The 19,732-nt window shown below is 46.0% G+C and overlaps 1 protein-coding gene across 11 annotated transcripts in view; it reads right to left on the bottom strand.

Moving 5' to 3' along the window:
* The window catches only part of ADAT1 (adenosine deaminase tRNA specific 1), a 66,416-nt gene that overhangs the window by 42,543 nt on the left and 4,141 nt on the right, over positions 1 to 19,732 (bottom strand). For 7 of the 11 annotated variants that reach the window (XR_002888217.3, XM_008164153.4, XM_008164155.4 and 4 more), the window contains exons 2-5: positions 19,025 to 19,216; positions 14,231 to 14,299; positions 4,796 to 4,850; positions 3,921 to 4,051 (exon numbers count right to left, since the gene is read on the bottom strand). Coding sequence is in view for 10 of the 11 variants with exons in the window: in XM_008164153.4 (XP_008162375.2) it covers positions 3,921 to 4,051; positions 4,796 to 4,850; positions 14,231 to 14,299; positions 19,025 to 19,193 (424 nt within the window). In the remaining variant the exon portion in view is untranslated. Of the gene's footprint in view, positions 1 to 3,920; positions 4,052 to 4,795; positions 4,851 to 14,230; positions 14,300 to 19,024; positions 19,217 to 19,354; positions 19,675 to 19,732 lie in introns of those variants that run through there. The other 4 variants (XM_042856978.2, XM_065567702.1, XM_065567701.1 and 1 more) reach the window with 3 other exon arrangements.

Below are 19,732 nucleotides of genomic sequence, written 5' to 3'. Positions count from 1 at the left end.
CAATTATGTTAAATCCCCTTATTGCATCATGTGCACCAATCACCTCCTAGCATTACAAGCACTGCAATCCTCATCACAGCAACAAATATTAGTGGCTTTCAGCTTCAAATCGCTGCCTTAAGGCATCCTTGATCCTTATGGCCCCACGCTGTGCCCTGGTCTCTGGCTGTTCAAACTCAGCCTTCAGGCGCTGAGCCTCTGCGGTCCAGCCCTGAGTGAAGCTTTCACCCTTCCCTTCACAAATATTATGGAACGTTCAGCACGCAGCTGTAACCATTGTCATCAGCCAGGTCCAGCTTCCCATAGAGGCAGCGCCAGCGGGCTTTTAAACAGCCAAAAGCACACTCAGTCATTCTGCACTTGCTCAGCCTGTTGTTGAAACGCTCCTTGCTGCTGTCAAGTTGCCCGTATATGGCTTCATAAGCCACGGCATTAAGGGGTAGGTGGGGTCTCCCAGGATCACAATGGGCATTTCAACTTCCCCTACGGTGATCTTTTGGTCCGGGAAGAAAGTCCTTGATTGCAGCTTCTTGAGCAGGCCAGTGTTCTGAAAGATGCGTGGGTCATGCATCTTTCCTGTCTGTGAAATGCACATGGTGATTCACATGTGCCTGGAGAACCACTGAGAAATACCTCCTCCGATTAATATACTTGGTGGCTAGGTGGTCTGGTGCCAGATTGGAATGTGTGTGCCATCTATCGCCTTTCCGTCATTAGGGAAGCCCATTTATGCAAAGCCATCCACAATGTCACGCACGTTGCCCAGACTCATGGTCTTTCGGAGCAGGATGCGATTAATGGCCCTGCATACTTCCATCAATATGAGTCCAAGGGTCAACTTTCCCATTCCGAACTGGTTACCGCCCGATCGGTAGCAGTCTGGAGTAGCCAGCTTCCACAGTGCAATTGCCACACGCTTCTCCAACAACAAGGCAGCTATCATTCTCATGCCCTTGCACCGCAGGGCTGGGGTAAGCTCATCACACAGTCCCATGAATGTGGCTTTCCTCATCCAAAAGTTCTGCAGCCACTGCTCCTCATCCCAGACGTGCATGACAATGTGATCCAACTACTCAGTGCTTGTTTCCCGAGCCCAAAAGCGGCATTCCACTGTGGTCAGCACCTCTGTGAATGTCACAAGCAATCTCGTGTCATAGCTAGTATGCGTGGTGAGATCAATATCGCATTCCTCTTGCCTTTGCAGTTTAAGAAATAACTCCACTGCCACTCGTGATATGTTAGAGCGAGCAGCATACTGGTCAACAGTTCAGGATCCATTCCTGCAGCCCGAAAAGGCAGGGCACGCAGTAAACAAACTGTTGAAAGATGGCAGCAAATGCGGACAGAAGCACAGGGATTTCTAGGATGCGAAGCAATGCATCACGGGTCATTGGGACAGGACCCAGGATGCCCGGCAACCCCCTCCACCTTCCCACAAGTCTTAGTGGCTGAAGAGAAAGAGGTGCTCTGTGGGATAGCTGCCCAGAGTGCACTGCTCCGAGTACTGCTGCAAGTGCGAACACGCTATTGTGCAGGCAGCTGACAGTGTGAACACACAACAGTGGTTTCTCTTCAGCGCTCTCTGAGCGGTGATCTAACTTTGCCAGTGTAGATGTGCCTTAAGGCTTTTCCATGCTATGTGCTGTGAAACTTGTGTTTGGGACACAGGAAGTACAAGCCAAATGGCAAAAGGAATATAAAGGGCAGCTGCATCTTCTCCGTTTTGTCTTCAATCCTACTTCTTACCTCCGAAGCAACTTTTCTACAAACTGAAGCTCTGAACAAAGGACTGATGGATGTGTTCAGAGGGACTTTCAAGCCAGCAAACTCACCAATACTGCTAAGAACCTGGTATATGGACTTTGAAGTCTCTCTCTAAATATAAATATATATATTTATATGATTGACCATTTAACAACTCTTCTTGTTCTTTTCTAATAAACCTTTAGTTTTAGACATTAAAGGATTGGCTGGCAGCACTAATATTGACCTCGTAGTGTGGCTGGCTCTTTGGGGTCAGAAGAACATTCTGTATAGTAAACAGAGTTTTTAAATAACTTCTCACTGTATTGGACCTATGTGATTGGGAGCCAGAGAACTGGAATGCAATAAAGTGGGCTGTGTGATTTCTTTTTAGCTTCTTGATAACCAGTGTGGGGAAACAGTTTGTGACTGGTTGGTGAGTCTAATTTCAGTGTTAACCACCAATTTTGGGAGAATCTGCTCTCCTTTTTGCAGTCTACCCTGATCTTAGCATTTTCAGCGAGGGCTACCCCAGGCACTCCGGGTTACACCTAGAACAGGAAGGGGCTGATACATAGCTGACAGAACATAACCCTGAGTACCCTTCCTTCTCTTCCCACACTTAGATTTGAAGATCCAGATTCTTGTCCCAAATCTATGTTAGTGAAGAAGACTGGATCAGTTTGTTGAATCAAAATGGTGGAAAATCATGGATGTAAATTCACAGTTTGTTGCTTTTTAGAAGGGCTGCACTCTGACCATGCCAGTTCCTTCTCAGTCAAGCATGGTTCAGCATATTTGGAATGTTTTAGTGAAACCTTTGTAGTACGGGCAGTGTTGAAAAAGCAAACATGGGACAAACGTGTATCTGTATCTAAGGGCACTGTGACAGACCCAGACTAGTGGGGTACAGGAGTCTGGTAGAGGGCAAATATACTGGTCACTGGATGAGTAGTTTTCTGTTCCCTGAGTGACCAGAGCAGGGGATGCACTAGAGTAATCAGGAACCTGCTAGAACCAGTTAAGGCAGGCAGGCTAATTAGGAGCCAATTAAAAAGAAGCTGCTAGAATCAATTAAGGCAGGCTAATCAGGGCACCTGGGTTTTAAAAAGGAGCTCACTTCAGTTTGTGGTGTGAGTGTGAGGAGCTGGGAGCAAGAGGCGCAAGGAGCTGAGAGGGTGTGCTGCTCGAGGACTGAGGAACACAAGCGTTATCAGACACCAGGGGGAAGGTCCTGTGGTGAGAATAAGGAAGGTGTTTGGAGGAGGCCATGGGGAAGTAGCTCAGGGAGTTGTAGCTGTCATACAGCCGTTACAGGAGGCACTATAGACAGCTGCAGTCCACAGGGCCCTGGGCTGGAACCCGTAGTAGAGGGCGGGCCTGGGTTCCCCCCAAACCTCCCAATTGATCTGGACTGTGGGTTCTTCCAGAGGGGAAGGTCTCTGGGCTGTTCCCCAACCCACATGGTGAATCTCTGAGGCAAGAAAATCCACCAATAAGCGCAGGACCCACCAAGATAGAGGAGGAACTTTGTCACAGCACATATGAAACATCAATAGGCCTAACTACTTAATAGGCTGGGGACTCGTGTTCTTGGGTTTCGCTTATAGAATTGCAACATTGTCATTTTGGACAGTGCATCTTTTTATGTTGGGGGAATAAATCTGCTGTGAAGCGAGTCATACAGCATGGGTTTTGGATTTCAATTTATAAAAAAATCCTAATTTTTTGGATTTTGGGGGGATTGGGGAATAAAATAATTATCTTTAGCCCACAGAGTATAATAAACGTACTTGGGCGCCCTATGAGAGGTGAGTAGGCAGGTAAAGCAAAGCAACCAGGAAAAATGACAGGCTTTTAGTATGACAGGACCACTGGCAGAAGCTAGTTTCGGGACAAGAAAATGGTGGCCCATGTCTCTATCTAATCAGGGGAGACTGAAGCATTTGTATGTACTGAGCCAGGTACTGGCTTATACGTATGCTCCCTTCCCACATCAATATACCCAATAGGGTAGAAAGTGCAGCGCACCAATTTGCCAGGCCAATGCTGATCCACTGCATATGTTACTGATATGAAGGAGGCTGGCTCACCCTCTCTCAGCCATGGTTGGGGTAGCTGGCTCACATGCACCAGGCAGGGATGAGAGCATGAGGGATTGGCTCTTATGTACTTACAGGGGGTATGGCTGCAGAAAAAAATAAAGGTGATGTGTGGTTTGAGTTTCCATTTCCCAATCTCAGTCCCTGGGCTGAAGATGCTGCCCTGTTGGTGTGAGGCTGCCAGCCACAGCTGGTGGACGAGATACCTGGAGGGCAAGAAGAGTTACTGAGAATCACTCCCTTAATTTAGGAGAGGAAGAAGTAAAGATAATTAAATTAAGGCCCACAAATGGAGCCCTGGACTAATACAAAATTTGTATCCGCATCCAATCTATGATCCACAAAAGTGATCTGTGGATATCCGTAGATTTGCAGGGCTTTAAATATATAAAATTTGGATCTGCATCCATCCACAATCCGCAAAAAATGGTTCACATATCTGCGGATTTGCAGGGCTCTACCCACAAACCTCTAGCCAGCTGACACTGAAGTGTACTACAGTGAGTCAAGTGGCTGGTTAGTCTTCTGTAGGCAGATGTGATCCAAAAGCCTCCACAAGGACACCTGCTGTCTGATCAGAAGCTTCATAGTGAGCCCAAAGGACCTGGAATCAGCCCCATGTGAAGAGTTATTTTTGCAAAGTCTGTATACAATGGGCAGGAAGAAGCCTGGGTGTGTAGGACAGGAGAGGGGCCCCGAAGGGGAAAAAAACAGACCTGTGCACAGGACAGAAACATATTGCCTGTGGAAGGAACATGGGAGGTGCTAGCCTCTTCCATTCTCTTCTTGCACAGCTTAGCTCATTGGAGAGGGGAAAGGGCCTGTGTTCCAAATCTTACAGGTGAAGGACACCTGCATTTACATTACAATAGCGTAAACGTCCTGAGGAAAGTGGATATGACCAAACAGACCACTGAACAGATACCACCACAAGGGGTTTAATGTCTTACCTTTGGAAACTCCTCTTGGCAATGACTTCAGCATGACTGTCGTTGAGAATATCCCCTGCAGCAGCATCCAAAAAAATTAAATAATCCAACATTACTGTGGACCAGACAGAAGGAAAAAGTCACATGCAACAACAAGTAGAGGTAGACTTGTGCAGTCTGCCAGCTCTGCCCCAGCATTTTGTGGGTCTGACACTAGTATTAGTGCAGTTGTCTGAACTAGGCTATCCTAAGGTATTTAAACAACTCATTTACCATAAATGCTTACTGTCACACTCCTGCACCATGGTGCAGTGACTCTTGCCGCACACTACCAACCCAAAGGACCATCACCTAAAGCCATACCTCTTTGGGCTATGATCCAGTCAGATCCTACAAGGAAAGCAGAACTGGGACAGTACTTGAATGGGAGACCTGTAATGATCTCATTCCACAGCATTCAGAGCAGGCATGTATAATAGTGATGGGGAGTATATGGGTGTGCACACTGGAAAACAAAGAATTTATTCACCACACTGGATGTGGGCCCACTGGAAATGAACTTCCCAAAGCATTTAGGATTGCAGAGCTGTATCTTCAGTGATCTCCATAACTACCCTCCTTCTTTAAAAACAAAACAAAACAAAACAAAACAAAACAAAACAAAAAAACCACAGCCCACAGGTAAGACTAAAAAACACAGCATTCCAGACAAAAGCCAAGGAATTCTCAGAGTTAATGCTTCAGGAAGGTTTTAAAAACAGCAAAGGCTGGTTGGATCATCTGTTAGCAACGTAAATAAATGTTAGAATGTTCCTCTACTAATGTTAGAGAAGGTAACATTCAGTGTCGATAGGTTTGAATATGAAAATTGGTGATGTTTTGAAATTTGATAATGAGCCCTTGTTAATACACTAAAGGCTGCTAATAGATCTGGGATATATTTACTGAAGAGAACTGAAATATTTACTAAATTTGAATGCGTTTTGCCTGTTACAAGCAAAATTTCTTCTGATTAAATAAGTGCAGGAGGAACTTTGTGTGTCTGATTCAGAGGATGATGACCCTTGTCTACAAAAATTCAATCATAGAAAGCTTTAGACAATCAGAAAGCCTCCACCCATTTCTAGGAACAGAAAAGTGCAGGAAATATTAATGTACAGAAATAAATTTGAGTTACTACAAATGTTAGTGAAATATCTATAGGTGAGTCTAATTACAATTTTTGATTCTGAAACAGGAAATTAAAGATTTTACCCATGTATTATGAACATGGAAATTTCCACAGTGAACCAGACCAAAGTCTATCTAGTCAAGTATTCTCTCTCTCTCAGGGGCCAGAACTAGCTGTTTCAAATGAAGGTGGAAGAGCCTTGCAGTAGACAAATATGGGTAATCTCATCCTGGTCTTTACTAGTTAGAGACTGACTTAAGGCCTGAACCACAAGGTTGAATAACTCTTCCAAAATTAGGCATAATTAATTTTAGAGTATGACCTCTGGATAGGTCTTGGTATCCATATAGATGTCCAATCCCTTTTTAAATCTAAAGTTCTCAACTTCAAATTACTCCTTGCAGCATTGACTTCCACAGTGTAATTGCACATTGTGTGAAAGTGTGTTTCCTTTTATAAGTTATTAATTTCCCACCTTTTGATTTCATTGAATGTCCCTTTGTTCTTGTTATTAGACAAGGGGAACAGAAGCTCCTGCTCTTCCTTGTATAGACCATTCATTATTTTATGTACTTTTATCATGTCCCCTCTTAATCATCTCCTCTCTAAGGTAAACAATACCAATCTTTTCAATCTCTCTTCATGTGACTTTTCCAGGGCCTTCATCATGTTTGCTCTTCTCTGAAACCCCTCCCATTCTGAAATATTGGGAGGGGGGACCCAGTACTGCACAGGTCGCATCACCGATTTATATAAAGGAATACTATTTTTGGTATTCTCCATGCCATTCCTCATGCATCTGAACCTTGTTTGCTTTTTTGATGCAGAGGTCTCTAAGCAGTCTACAGTGATCCCCAGATATTCCCAAATTTTGCTACCTCAGCACTTACCTAGTTTTGAGATCATTTAATATTAAACATGGGACCTAGTACAGAATCTTGAGGCCCCACTGTTAACCTTTTTCAATGATGAAAACTGACCATTTAGTCCTTTTTCCTTTCTGTCTCCTAGACAGTTTTTGATCCATGACAATACTTTGCCTCTCACACCATGACTACATAGCTTCTTTAATAGCCTCTAGTGAGGGCCCTTTTGAAAGGCTAAATAAATTAGGCCAACTATTTCCCCTTTATCCATTACTTTATTGATATGTTCAAGAAATTCTAAGAGATTAATGAGATTTTCCTCTGCAGAATCCATGCTGGTTAGACCCTATTATATCATGATCTTCTGGGTGTTTTGTTGGTTGAATCAAAAATTTAAAAACAGAACTAATTTGCCAGGTATAGATGTAAAGTTAATTGGTCTATATTGCCCCAAATTACCCGTAGAGCAGTGGTTCTCAACCAGGGGGTCCGTGGCCCCATGGGGGTACATGAGCCCTTTCAGGGGGATCACGGGACCCCGCGGCTGAAACCCAGAGCCCGAGCCCCAGCGCCTCCTGCCGCAGGGCTGAAACCCCATGCCCCTGTGCTCCCCACCACAGGGCTGAAATCCTGAACTGTGGGGCTGAAACCCTGAGCACTGGTTCCCACCCTGCCACCCTCACTGCAGTGCCAGAGTGGGGCAGTCCCAGGAGCAGCTCCACATATATCCCTCTTCCTCTCCCCGCCCCTGAGGCCCCACTCCTTGGCCAGGTCAGAGGCGGGAAGCCGGAATCGGGCAGTGTGGGCAGCTACTGCTCTGGATGGTACTATGGAGCGGCGAACAGCAGAGGCTAACAGCAGGAGTTTGCCTGGGAGCTGTCCAAGAGGAGGTACGCTAAGTGCTGCATTAGGGGGGCTGTGTTGGTGGGCCTTGAGTGGGCCTGACTGGTATATAAGGGCAGTCAGCAGCGAACCAGCTGAGCGGCGAACAGCAGAGGCTAACAGCAGGAGTTTGCCTGGGAGTTCGCGTGGGGAGAGCGCACTGAGGCTTTCATCTGCAGGTTTCTCAGAGTAGTTCCTGCAACAGTTGAGGAAGCTTCTAAGAGGACGGTGATATGGAAGGTGAGCGATCAGCTGTTGTAACCTGCACAGGTTGTGCCATGTTTGTCTTTCTTCCGCAGGACAGAAGTGACTTTGTCTGTACAAAGTGCAAGCTGGTCTCCATATTGGAGGAGAAGGTTCGAGGGCTGGAGAAACGAGTGTCGACTCTGCGTTGCATAAGGGAAAATGAAGATTTCCTTGACAGACGTCAGGAGATGCTTCTACGGCCACATTGTTCTGAAGATTCAGAGCAGGCGCAGCAGGGACAGAAGGATTGTGAGGAGGTTTGGCAGCATGTGACCTCCAGAAGAAGAAAGAGGAGCGTCCATGCACCAGCAATGGAGATACAGGTGAGCAATCGTTTCCATGTTCTCTCTACAGGTACTAATGCGGAGAGTGGACTAGATGGCCCATCTGAGGGAAGGGAGCAGAAGGAGACTCCACCGATTGGAAGGCAAAAGATGCACTGTCCTAGGGATGGGGGTTCCACGACCACCACTGCCAAGAGGAGGAGGAGGGTGGTGGTGGTCGGGGACTCCCTCCTCAGGGGGACTGAGTCATCTATCTGCCGCCCCGACCGGGAAAACCGAGAGGTCTGCTGCTTGCCAGGAGCTAGGATAAACGACGTGACGGAGAGACTGCCGAGACTCATCAAGCCCTCGGATCGCTACCCCTTCCTGCTTCTCCACGTGGGCACCAATGATACTGCCAAGAATGACCTTGAGCGGATCACTGCAGACTACGTGGCTCTGGGAAGAAGGATAAAGGAGTTTGAGGCGCAAGTGGTGTTCTCGTCCATCCTCCCTGTGCAAGGAAAAGGCCGGGGTAGAGACCGTCGAATCGTGGAAGTCAACGAATGGCTACGCAGGTGGTGTCGGAGAGAAGGCTTTGGATTCTTCGACCATGGGATGGTGTTCCAAGAAGGAGTGCTAGGCAGAGACGGGCTCCACCTAACGAAGAGAGGGAAGAGCATCTTCGCCAGCAGGCTGGCTAACCTAGTGAGGAGGGCTTTAAACTAGGTTCACCGGGGGAAGGAGACCAAAGCCCTGAGGTAAGTGGGGAAATGGGATCCTGGGAGGAAGCGCAAGCAGGAGAGCGCAAGAGGGGAGGACTCCTGTCTCATGCTGAGAAAGAGGGACGATCATTGAGTTATCTTAAGTGCCTATACACAAATGCAAGAAGCCTGGGAAACAAGCAGGGAGAACTGGAAGTCCTGGCACAGTCAGGGAACTATGATGTGATTGGAATAACAGAGACTTGGTGGGATAACTCACATGACTGGAGTACTGTCATGGATGGATATAAACTGTTCAGGAAGGACAGGCAGGGCAGAAAAGGTGGGGGAGTTGCGTTGTATGTAAGAGAGGAGTATGACTGCTCAGAGCTCCGGTATGATACTGCAGAAAAACCTGAGAGTCTCTGGATAAAGTTGAGAAATGGGAGCAACAAGGGTGATGTCGTGGTTGGAGTCTGCTATAGACCACCAGACCAGGGGGATGAGGTGGACGAGGCTTTCTTCTGGCAACTAGCAGAAGTTGCTAGATCGCAGGCCCTGGTTCTCATGGGAGACTTTAATCACCCTGATATCTGCTGGGAGAGCAATACAGTGGTGCACAGGCAATCCAGGAAATTTTTGGAAAGCGTAGGGGACAATTTCCTGGTGCAAGTGCTGGAGGAACCAACTAGGGGCAAAGCTTTTCTTGACCTGCTGCTCACAAACAGGGAAGAACTAGTAGGGGAAGCAAAAGTGGATGGGAACCTGGGAGGCAGTGACCATGAGATGGTCGAGTTCAGGATCCTGACACAAGGAAGAAAGGAGAGCAGCAGAATATGGACCCTGGACTTCAGAAAAGCAGACTTTGACTCCCTCAGGGAACAGATGGGCAGGATCCCCTGGGAGAAAAACATGAAGGGCAAAGGGGTCCAGGAGAGCTGGCTGTATTTTAAAGAATCCTTATTGAGGTTGCAGGAACAAACCATCCCGATGTGTAGAAAGAATAGTAAATATGGCAGGCGACCAGCTTGGCTAAACAGTGAAATCCTTGCTGATCTTAAACGCAAAAGAGAGGCTTATAAGAAGTGGAAGATTGGACAAATGACCAGGGAGGAGTATAAAAATATTGCTCAGGCGTGCAGGAGTGAAATCAGGAAGGCCAAATCACACTTGGAGTTGCAGTTAGCAAGAGATGTTAAGAGTAACAAGAAGGGTTTCTTCAGGTATGTTAGCAACAAGAAGAAAATCAAGGAAAGTGTGGGCCCCTTACTGAATGAGGGAGGCAACCTAGTGACCGAGGATGTGGAAAAAGCTAATGTACTCAATGATTTTTTTGCCTCTGTCTTCACGCACAAGGTCAGCTCCCAGATTGCTGCACTGGGCAGTACAGCATGGGGAGAAGGTGACCAGCCCTCTGTGGAGAAAGAAGTGGTTCGGGACTATTTAGAAAAACTGGACGTGCACAAGTCCATGGGGCCGGATGCGCTGCATCCGAGGGTGCTAAAGGAGTTGGCGGGTGAGATTGCAGAGCCATTAGCCATTATTTTTGAAAACTCATGGCGATCGGGGGAGGTCCCAGATGACTGGAAAAGGGCTAATGTAGTGCCCATCTTTAAAAAAGGGAAGAAGGAGGATCCGGGGAACTACAGGCCAGTCAGCCTCACCTCAGTCCCTGGAAAAATTATGGAGCAGGTCCTCAAGGAATCAATTATGAAACATTTAGAGGAAAGGAAAGTGATCAGGAACAGTCAGCATGGATTCACGAAGGGGAAGTCGTGCCTGACTAACCTAATTGCCTTCTATGATGAGATAACTGGCTCTGTGGATGAGGGGAAAGCAGTGGATGTGTTATTTCTTGACTTTAGCAAAGCTTTTGATACGGTCTCCCACAGTATTCTTGCCGCCAAGTTAAAGAAGTATGGGCTGGATGAATGGACTGTAAGGTGGATAGAAAGCTGGCTAGATCGTCGGGCTCAACGGGTAGTGATCAATGGCTCCATGTCTAGTTGGCAGCCGGTTTCAAGTGGAGTGCCCCAAGGGTCGGTCCTGGGGCCGGTTTTGTTTAATATCTTTATTAATGATCTGGAGGATGGTGTGGACTGCACTCTCAGCAAGTTTGCAGATGACACTAAACTAGGAGGCGTGGTAGATACACTAGAGGGTAGGGATCGGATACAGAGGGACCTAGACAAATTAGAGGATTGGGCAGAAAAAAACCTGATGAGGTTCAACAAGGACAAGTGCAGAGTCCTGCACTTAGGACGGAAGAATCCCATGCACTGCTACAGACTAGGGACCGAATGGCTAGGTAGCAGTTCTGCTGAAAAGGACCTAGGGGTCACAGTGGACGAGAAGCTGGATATGAGTCAACAGTGTGCTCTTGTTGCCAAGAAGGCTAACGGCATTTTGGGCTGTATAAGTAGGGGCATTGCCAGCAGATCGAGGAACGTGATCGTTCCCCTTTATTCGACATTGGTGAGGCCTCATCTGGAATACTGTGTCCAGTTTTGGGCCCCACACTACAAGAAGGATGTGGAAAAATTGGAAAGAGTCCAGCGGAGGGCAACAAAAATGATTAGGGGTCTGGAGCACATGACTTATGAGGAAAGGCTGAGAGAACTGGGATTGTTTAGTCTCCAGAAGAGAAGAATGAGGGGGGATTTGATAGCAGCCTTCAACTACCTGAAGGGGGGTTCCAAAGAGGATGGAGCTCGGCTGTTCTCAGTGGTGGCAGATGACAGAACAAGGAGCAATGGTCTCAAGTTGCGGTGGGGGAGGTCCAGGTTGGATATCAGGAAAAACTATTTCACTAGGAGGGTGGTGAAACACTGGAATGCGTTACCTAGGGAGGTGGTGGAGTCTCCTTCCTTGGAGGTTTTTAAGGCCCGGCTTGACAAAGCCCTGGCCGGGATGATTTAGCTGGGAATTGGTCCTGCTTTGAGCAGGGGGTTGGACTAGATGACCTCTTGAGGTCCCTTCCAACTCTGATATTCTATGATTCTATGATTCTATGATTCCCCCATCTGCCGCTGTTGCTGGTGCCCAGGGTTGGTGCTGCTCCTCAGCTCAAGCAGCTGGTAAGAGCCACCCAGGCAGGGGGACCCTCTCCGTGGCCAGCAGAGCCCTTGGGAAGCAGTGACCACAGGGGAGCCCTCCAGGCACACAGCCCCTAGTTACCCCCTCACTGCAACCCTGCGCTACCCCCTGCCCGCACACAGCCCCTAACTACCCCCTGCCTGCATCCTGAACTACCCCTCTGCCTGCACCCAGCCCCTAGCTACCTCCTTCCTGCACCTGGAGCTACCGCCCCCCCCCCCCCCGCTCGCACACAGCCCCTAGCTAACCCCTCCCTGTACCCTGAGTGGTTTTCAAACTTTTTGAGCTGAACCCCCACCACACACAACCCAGACAGGCTGGGTGGCCTGCTGAAGTGAGTCAGGGGGTAGAGGTGGCACTGCCTTCCTGGACCCCACTTTGCAGAGCTGGCCAAGCCCTGCCGGCCCCTGCCCCCCCAAAATAGAAGTCAAACTATGCCTATGCCCGAGGGCCCACCCCTGGCCCAGAGCCCCAAGTCCCCCACCTCCCTTGCTGGGCCCTGAAATTTTTATAGCATGTTGGGGGGAGGGGGGGGGCTCAGAAAGAAAAAGGTTGAGAACCCCTGCCCTAGAGCCTTTTTGAAAGGACAACAACATTTGCTACTCTCCAAGTCTCTTGAACAGTAGCTGTTTTTAATGAAAGATTGCATATTTTTGTGAGCAGTTCAGATACTTCATATTTGAGCTCCTTCACAACTTGATGGACCATCTGGGCCTAGTGACTTACTGTATTTAATATTACTGATTTGCTCTAGCATCTCTTCTCCTGTCATCTCAAGATCTGAGACTACCTCTGCTTTGTTACCAGGAAACAGCAGATGTGGGCTAGGACTCTCCTTTTTGAAGGCGAAGAATGATGCAAAGAAACCATTTAGGTTCTCAGAAATGTCCTTTTTGCCAATCACATATCTATGTAAAGCACTTTAAAGCACATATCCTTGCTTTCTTTACATTTTAATGCAATCATATGCACTTTCATCACTGTACTGTATAATGCATTTCACTGTAATCTCTTGCACTTTTTAAAATGCACTTTATTAAATTATTAAACTTAAATATCACAAAATCCATATACATTCTAGTTGTCTTTTTGCCTTAGACGTATAGGTTTTTGAGATTGCTAATAGCACCAAAGAAACTTTCCCTATTCTCTTAATAGATTTGTCAGGTTACCAATGCTACCCGAGATTATTAAAGCAAAATTTAATTTTAAAATCTAGTTGACTTTTCAACAGTGGCTCTCTTTGTTTAAGTTTCATTGCACTCAACTTAGATGATGAAAAAACCTACTCAATTTCACTCATATGTCTGGTAAATGTCACCCTTTAGATCTTACAAGACATCATATTGGTTGCAACCAATGCAATAAAAAAAATTAAGTTAGAAAACTGTTTTTATTTAAAATGTAAAAATAAATAATGAAACCATCCAGATCAATATTACATTGTGGTGGTGCTGACCCCAGAAAGATCCATAATAAGCAATCCAAGACATAGCATTTAGTGCAAGGCAAAAAATAAAAAGGCTTCAAAATGTGTTTATACGCAAAATGCACAATAGAGCACAGAAACAGCTTTGCCAGACCTGCTCTCTTCTCTTGCTATACTGTCTTCCCCAGAATCCAGAGGTAGAGGTAAAGAGCCTTGTATTGAAAGGCTCTTGGCCATGTCTCCTGCCCAGGATACTTCCTGACATGAGTCTCTGTGGCCCCCCCACTCTCCAAGGAGGAGTAGCCAAGTGCAGTCTGGTCCTCCTCTGTTATGAATATGCATAGTAAGGGAGGAGACAGGATGAATAACTTCTCACAGCAGCTCTCAGTTACTTATAGAGAAATCAGTGCGGTATCTAGCTGCTGATTACAGCTAAATAAGAGGCGTTTTCTCTCACTTTTCTGGAGCTTGGTTACTGTGGTGTTTTTCACAATAGGCTCTGAAGGAATCAGACTAGAAAACAAGATTTGCCTTTTTTGTTGTTTTTGTAAACACGCATACATTTGGGACCTACACTACCTGACAATGTCCATTTATATGGCTTTTGTCAGTTTCTCTTAAGGGCTGCAGATAGTGGGAGCTCAGTACAGCAAACCTAGATGGTAATGCTGTCTACCCAACCCTATAGGGTTGGGACTTTGTCTTGTACTGTTGTTGCATTTCAGGAGGCTGAGCTCATGCCAATGACAAGTAATAAAGAGGCCAAGATCGGTAGTCTTGGTTTCTACACCATACTTACCAGTTTTCCTCATTCTTGTATGGCCAATGCACTTAGTTCCAGTCCCCATAGCAACAACTTCCTTAGTTACTGAAAAAGAAAATACTAAAGTTAGCTGAACCACTTCTAAAAGAATCACCCTAATTTGATCATTTCAATCAGACAGCACATGGGGGCACCACACGAGACAAGGTACAAGAGGAAGGATGAAGTAACACCTGTCTCTCACACACACACACCCCACTGGAGGGGGAGGCTATGTACCAGACTACCAGACACACACTGAAATGAGGAAAGTCACGTACCAGGCACAGCACCAGTGTAGGGGGAAAGACATGGCATGTGGCAAGGGAAGAGGGGAGCACTGACATGAGGTCCTACACACAGACAACACAAGGTGACCATCAATTCAGGGACCCCCAAATAGGGAAGACGACATAAGGGAAATGCACCATACAATGCATAGCACAAAGGAGATGCTGATGCGGCAGGTTTACCCTTAACCCCTTTTAAAGGAGACTTGCTAAGAAAAAATAAATTGGGTTAGTATCCTTTTTTGGATTCTTATGAAGAATGTCAAAGTGTGGGTTTGGTTTTTTTTACTCAGAAATTTAGGTCTTGCCTATTTCACTGCATGCTAATTGGTCAGTTTCACATCAGAACACATGGTAGAGAAGGTCTACATTTGCTAAGTGACTAGCGATTTTGGATGCCCAGAGACACTTTAAAAGGGTGGGTGCTCAGCACTGTCTGAAAAGCAGGCACCTCTAAGATGCATCAAGTTGTGCACTCAAAAAAAATCATTACCCACTTCTGAAAACTTAAACTGCAATTTTTCAACAGCTTAAATGATTGCTTCTTGGAACAGCTAACTCCAAAGTGCACAGAGGAGAGGCTATGTGTAGGAGTGGGGTGTAAGGAGTTGGTTCAGGAAGTAACTGTAGCTGAGGAATTGAAGCAAAAGTGATCAGGAGATAATTTCTTCAATATTATCCTGGGAAGAATATAAAAAACTAGAAAGAGGGATACAGAAGACATGTATGCCCCAAACAAAAAAGAAGCTGGAAAGCAAAAAATTAAGCCATTATGGTTAACTGGCAAGGTTCAAGAAGTTATGCAAATCAAAGCAAGCATCCATCAGAAAATGGAAATCCAGCCCAAGCCAGACATAAACTACAGCATGTAATCACTTCTGTAACTTCCACTTTAATTAAGACAGAATTGGAAGAACAAATAGCCAAAGACATAATTTAAGTACATCAGAAATACGAAGCCCACAAAAACCTGGTGGTTCCACTGAATCACCAGATTAAGCAATTACAGAGGACAAGGACACCACAGAAAAGGTAAATGTGGCATCGTCGGAGACTGGGGTGTCAAAGGAGACACTGATAAATTAACCAGCAGCAGGTACATCCAGGAGTTCAGAAGGAGCTTAAGGATGAAGTGGATGAGCTACTACCAAAAATATGCACTCATTAAAAATCAATTATTATGCCAGGGGACTGGAAAGTAGCAAACGTTTTTCTGTCCAGCACTAAGAGTGATCCTGGGAATTATAGACCAGCAACTTTTACTTTAGTAATATGTAAAGCAGCTGAAGTGATGACTACAGACTTATGCAACCCCAAGATAGAGAGGATACTATAGGGACAAAAAAGCACAGCTTCTGTAAAGGAAAACTGTGCCTCTTCAATCTTTGAGCATGTCAAGAAAACAGAGGATACAGGAGAACATGTTGATAGGTCATTAATGAAAGTCCCAATAAATTATAAGCAACATGGGGAGTCTAAGACAGGAAACAAAGCAGAAATAACCAACCACTTCCCATGATTAAGTGGCTAACCGCAGTTGCACCAAGGATCCATATTAAGACTAGTGTTAAAATATATCTAACAATGATCTGGAGAAAGGGGAGAGTGGTGACCTGGCCACATCCACAATCCCAGCTGCCAAGTCACTATGTCTGACACCTTCCTTAAACCCTCCTTCCCTCACCCTCTCTACGCAAAATTTTGCTCTTTCAAATAGATTGACAAAAATCTACCACAAAATCTTTGTATCTCCTTTCCCCATATTTTCCCTCATCACTGACAGAGGTTTGTCATTTGCTCTCCTCCTCTAAACCTTCCACATGCAACAGTGACCACATCCATCCCCCTCCTGCCTCATGACCTCCTTTGCCCCCTCATCCCTCCCTGACACTCCTCTTTAATCTCACTCGCCCCTAACCCCTTCCCCTCACAACATGAGAATGCTGAAAGTGCCATCCCTCAACCTCACCTGCCTCTCCAAATATTGCCCACCCTATCTCCTTCTCCCCTTCACCTCCAAATTTGAGAACATGCCATGTGCAACCACTGTCTAGAGTTCCTCTTCTGCAGCTCCATCTTGGACCCCCCTCCAGTCTGACTTCTATCCCCTCAGCTCCAATGAAACTTCTCTCCCCAAGATTTCTATTGCCTTTTCTTGGCCCAAACCCAGAGCCTGTAATTCTGTAACACTCTGAAATCTCACCATCTTGGCTTTTGTGGTTGTCCTCTCACAATTCTCCTCTCAGATCACTCCTTCAGTTTCTTTCAATTGATCCTCTTTTTCCACTCTCCAAACGGGTCCTACAGCTGCAAAACTCCATAAAAATGGTATGTATTTCACTGTGATCCTGTCCCCTCATCCTTTGTAGTCACTTGTCTTCTTAGTTCCTGCCTCAGACTGTGCAGTCTATCTCTTCATATGCATTGCTACGGCACCCAGCACAACAAGGCCCGAATCCTGATTCATAGCACCCTGAACATGGTGTTCATTTCTAGTCACCTCTTCTCAGGAAAGATATAGCAAAATAGAAGAGTTCCAGAGAAAGGCAACAAGGATGACTAGAGTCTTGGAAAGACTTCTGTATAAGGACAGATTGAAGAGACTTGGACTGTTTCATTCAGAGAGGGGATATGATAAATGCATATAAAACAATTAATGGTATACAGAAGGTCAGTTGGGGACTTGTTTATGCTCTTTCATAATACAAGAACAAGGAACATTCACTGAAATCGAAAGGCAGTACATTTCATCATCGGTGATCCCTCAATTCAAGGATCATCTCTACCACTGATTTACATATTGGTCCCGAGATGACTCAGGAGTCCAATCCTGGAACCACAGATCCGCCCGCAGTAAGTACAGACATTTCCTGGTGGGTCAGCTGCCTATTGGGAGAAAGTTCTAGCTTTTTCCTTCCTTTACATTTAAAAAGTGATAAAATACTTGTGCACATTGAACAACTGACATGTGGAACTCTCTGCCACAAGATGTCACCAAGGCCAAGGACTTAGGAGGATTAAACATTAATATGAATAATGATAACATCCACATTATATGACAGTCTAATCTCTCATGCTTTAGGATGTAAATCAACCACTACCTGATGAGGGTTAGAATGTGGGACAGGAAGTGATGCTGGACAGAATGGGGAAACACTGAAGAATGAGCTGGGACACAGTCTCACCCTGGTGAGGCTATTAAATCTGGTGGAGTTGCTCGGAAAGAGTAACACCGAAGAACCCTCTCGCTGAAAGCACACAATGTCCATTCATCAAAGTGATGTGAAGACTTCCCACTAACCCTGGATGACCAGGTCGCATCAGTATCTAAAAATGCCACTTTTCACCTCCAGCTTACTAGGTAACTCCTCCCTTTCCTCCCAGATGAGGATCTGACCACAATGATGCACACATTTGTCACCTCCAGGCTAGATTACAGTAATTCACTGTGTCTGAAGCAGAATGTAAGAATAATGCAACAGCTCCAGCTGATGCAAACTGCGGTTGTCCACCTCTTCCATGGTTTAGGGTGCCATGAGAACATTAACCGCATGGCACTGTCCCTCCACTGGCTCCCAGTCCATTTCCAATGCCAGTTTTAAGACTGCTTGAAGATGAGGACCAATTAATGACTCAAGACCAGTTACATTAGAGATCAAATTCCAAACTGTAAAATGCCAAGAGAGTTGGGTCAATGCAAATCAGAAAGTCCAGAACAAAGCATGTGACAGCCAGGGACAAAGTGGTCTCAATCAAAGAGATGTGGCTATGGAACAAGCTTCCAGAGAGCAGAAGACTGCAGAGTTCAAGCCCCTTCACAAGTGTTGCAAAACCTTCCTCCAGAAAGAGCCCTTCCACCAAGACAAGACTGATATTGGCAACACCAACAACCCCTCCTATCTGCCACACTCACAAAACACACATTACAAACCGCCGGCCCCTGCAGAGTTTTCAAAAGCCAAAAAAGGGAGAAGAGTAAGACACTCTGTAAAGCCCACTAGGAACTTTGCTATTGCCAGTCTATTTTACATGGGAAGTGATCAGACAATACAATGATGTGTGGCACAACAAAACTCTAGGTGATATAAACAGAAAGGAAGGGACATCTTCCTTTGTGCAGATTATGCCATTATTTTTCATTATAGGGTTTCACAGACCTTTCTGTAAAGCAGCCGAAAATGGGCACTGTCAGAGACAGGATACTGGGCTAGCAATAATTATGTACTCCATTTTTCCTGAGAGAAGATAATTTTGCTAGAGTCACATCCCTGTCCTTTCAAATAAGATCTGCAAAAGATCTCACTTTACTTCTCAGGGTCCTCCAGTGGAGATCTCCACTAAACAGGAAAAGAATATTTAACATCCCTGATGTTTCTAGGATAAAAGTAAGAGAAAGAATTCAAACACTTTTTAGGCAAAAAACTCACAATTTTTTTCCTTTACAGGTCACCTTTAAAATCACATAACAGGCATTTACTGAGAAAGGAAGATGCATTCTCACCCTGCAGATTCCCAACATTAAGGCAAGCCTCTCTTTCAGGTGCAGACTCCACTTTAACCACAGCTGCCAGTAAAGTCCACTCTCGGTTAGGATCCGGCTTCCCCTGCTTAGGAAGCTTGGTGCTATAATGTGTGTAGCACAGACCAGCAACTTCATCAGCTGACCACATGGCTACAGCTGCCACATCAGCTTCTGAACAGAATTGGGATACAGCATAAAAACAACCAGAAAAGCATCACCTGCCCTTCCCAGTCCACCACCACATATTACCCTTTCCTAGTACCCCCGTCCAAACCCCCAGCCTCCCTAGTGTCATCAGTTCCCACCTACACGTCATCATAATACAGCAGAACTTTATTTGCAGGTGGTATTTCAAACAAGCTAATCCCCTTAGATGTTTCCCAGAGTCGCTGGAGGGCTGGAGAAGTGCCAAAGAAGGCGCTGGCTAATAGATAAGGCCCTGGACTGAAAGTCAGGAGACCCAGTTTCTATTCCCAGCTCTGACCTGCCCTGCACAATTCCCTCCCCCTCCCACTGTCATTCAGACGGCAGACTCTCCCGGTGTCTGCAGAGCGCCCAGCACAAGGAGGCCTGGTCACAGGGAGCACCTCTAGGTGCTACCATAACACAACCAATCTCTGGCCCCCGCCTTCTTTCCAGCCAGCTTAGCCCCGCCTACGCGCCGGGAGACTGCGGTGGGGGTGGGGC

The sequence above is a fragment of the Chrysemys picta genome, chromosome 14 (assembly GCF_011386835.1).
Source record: "Chrysemys picta bellii isolate R12L10 chromosome 14, ASM1138683v2, whole genome shotgun sequence".
Classification (NCBI taxonomy): Eukaryota; Metazoa; Chordata; order Testudines; family Emydidae; genus Chrysemys; species Chrysemys picta.
The sequence above is the reverse complement of the archived record's forward strand: the minus strand, read 5'-3'. Positions and strand labels throughout refer to the sequence as shown.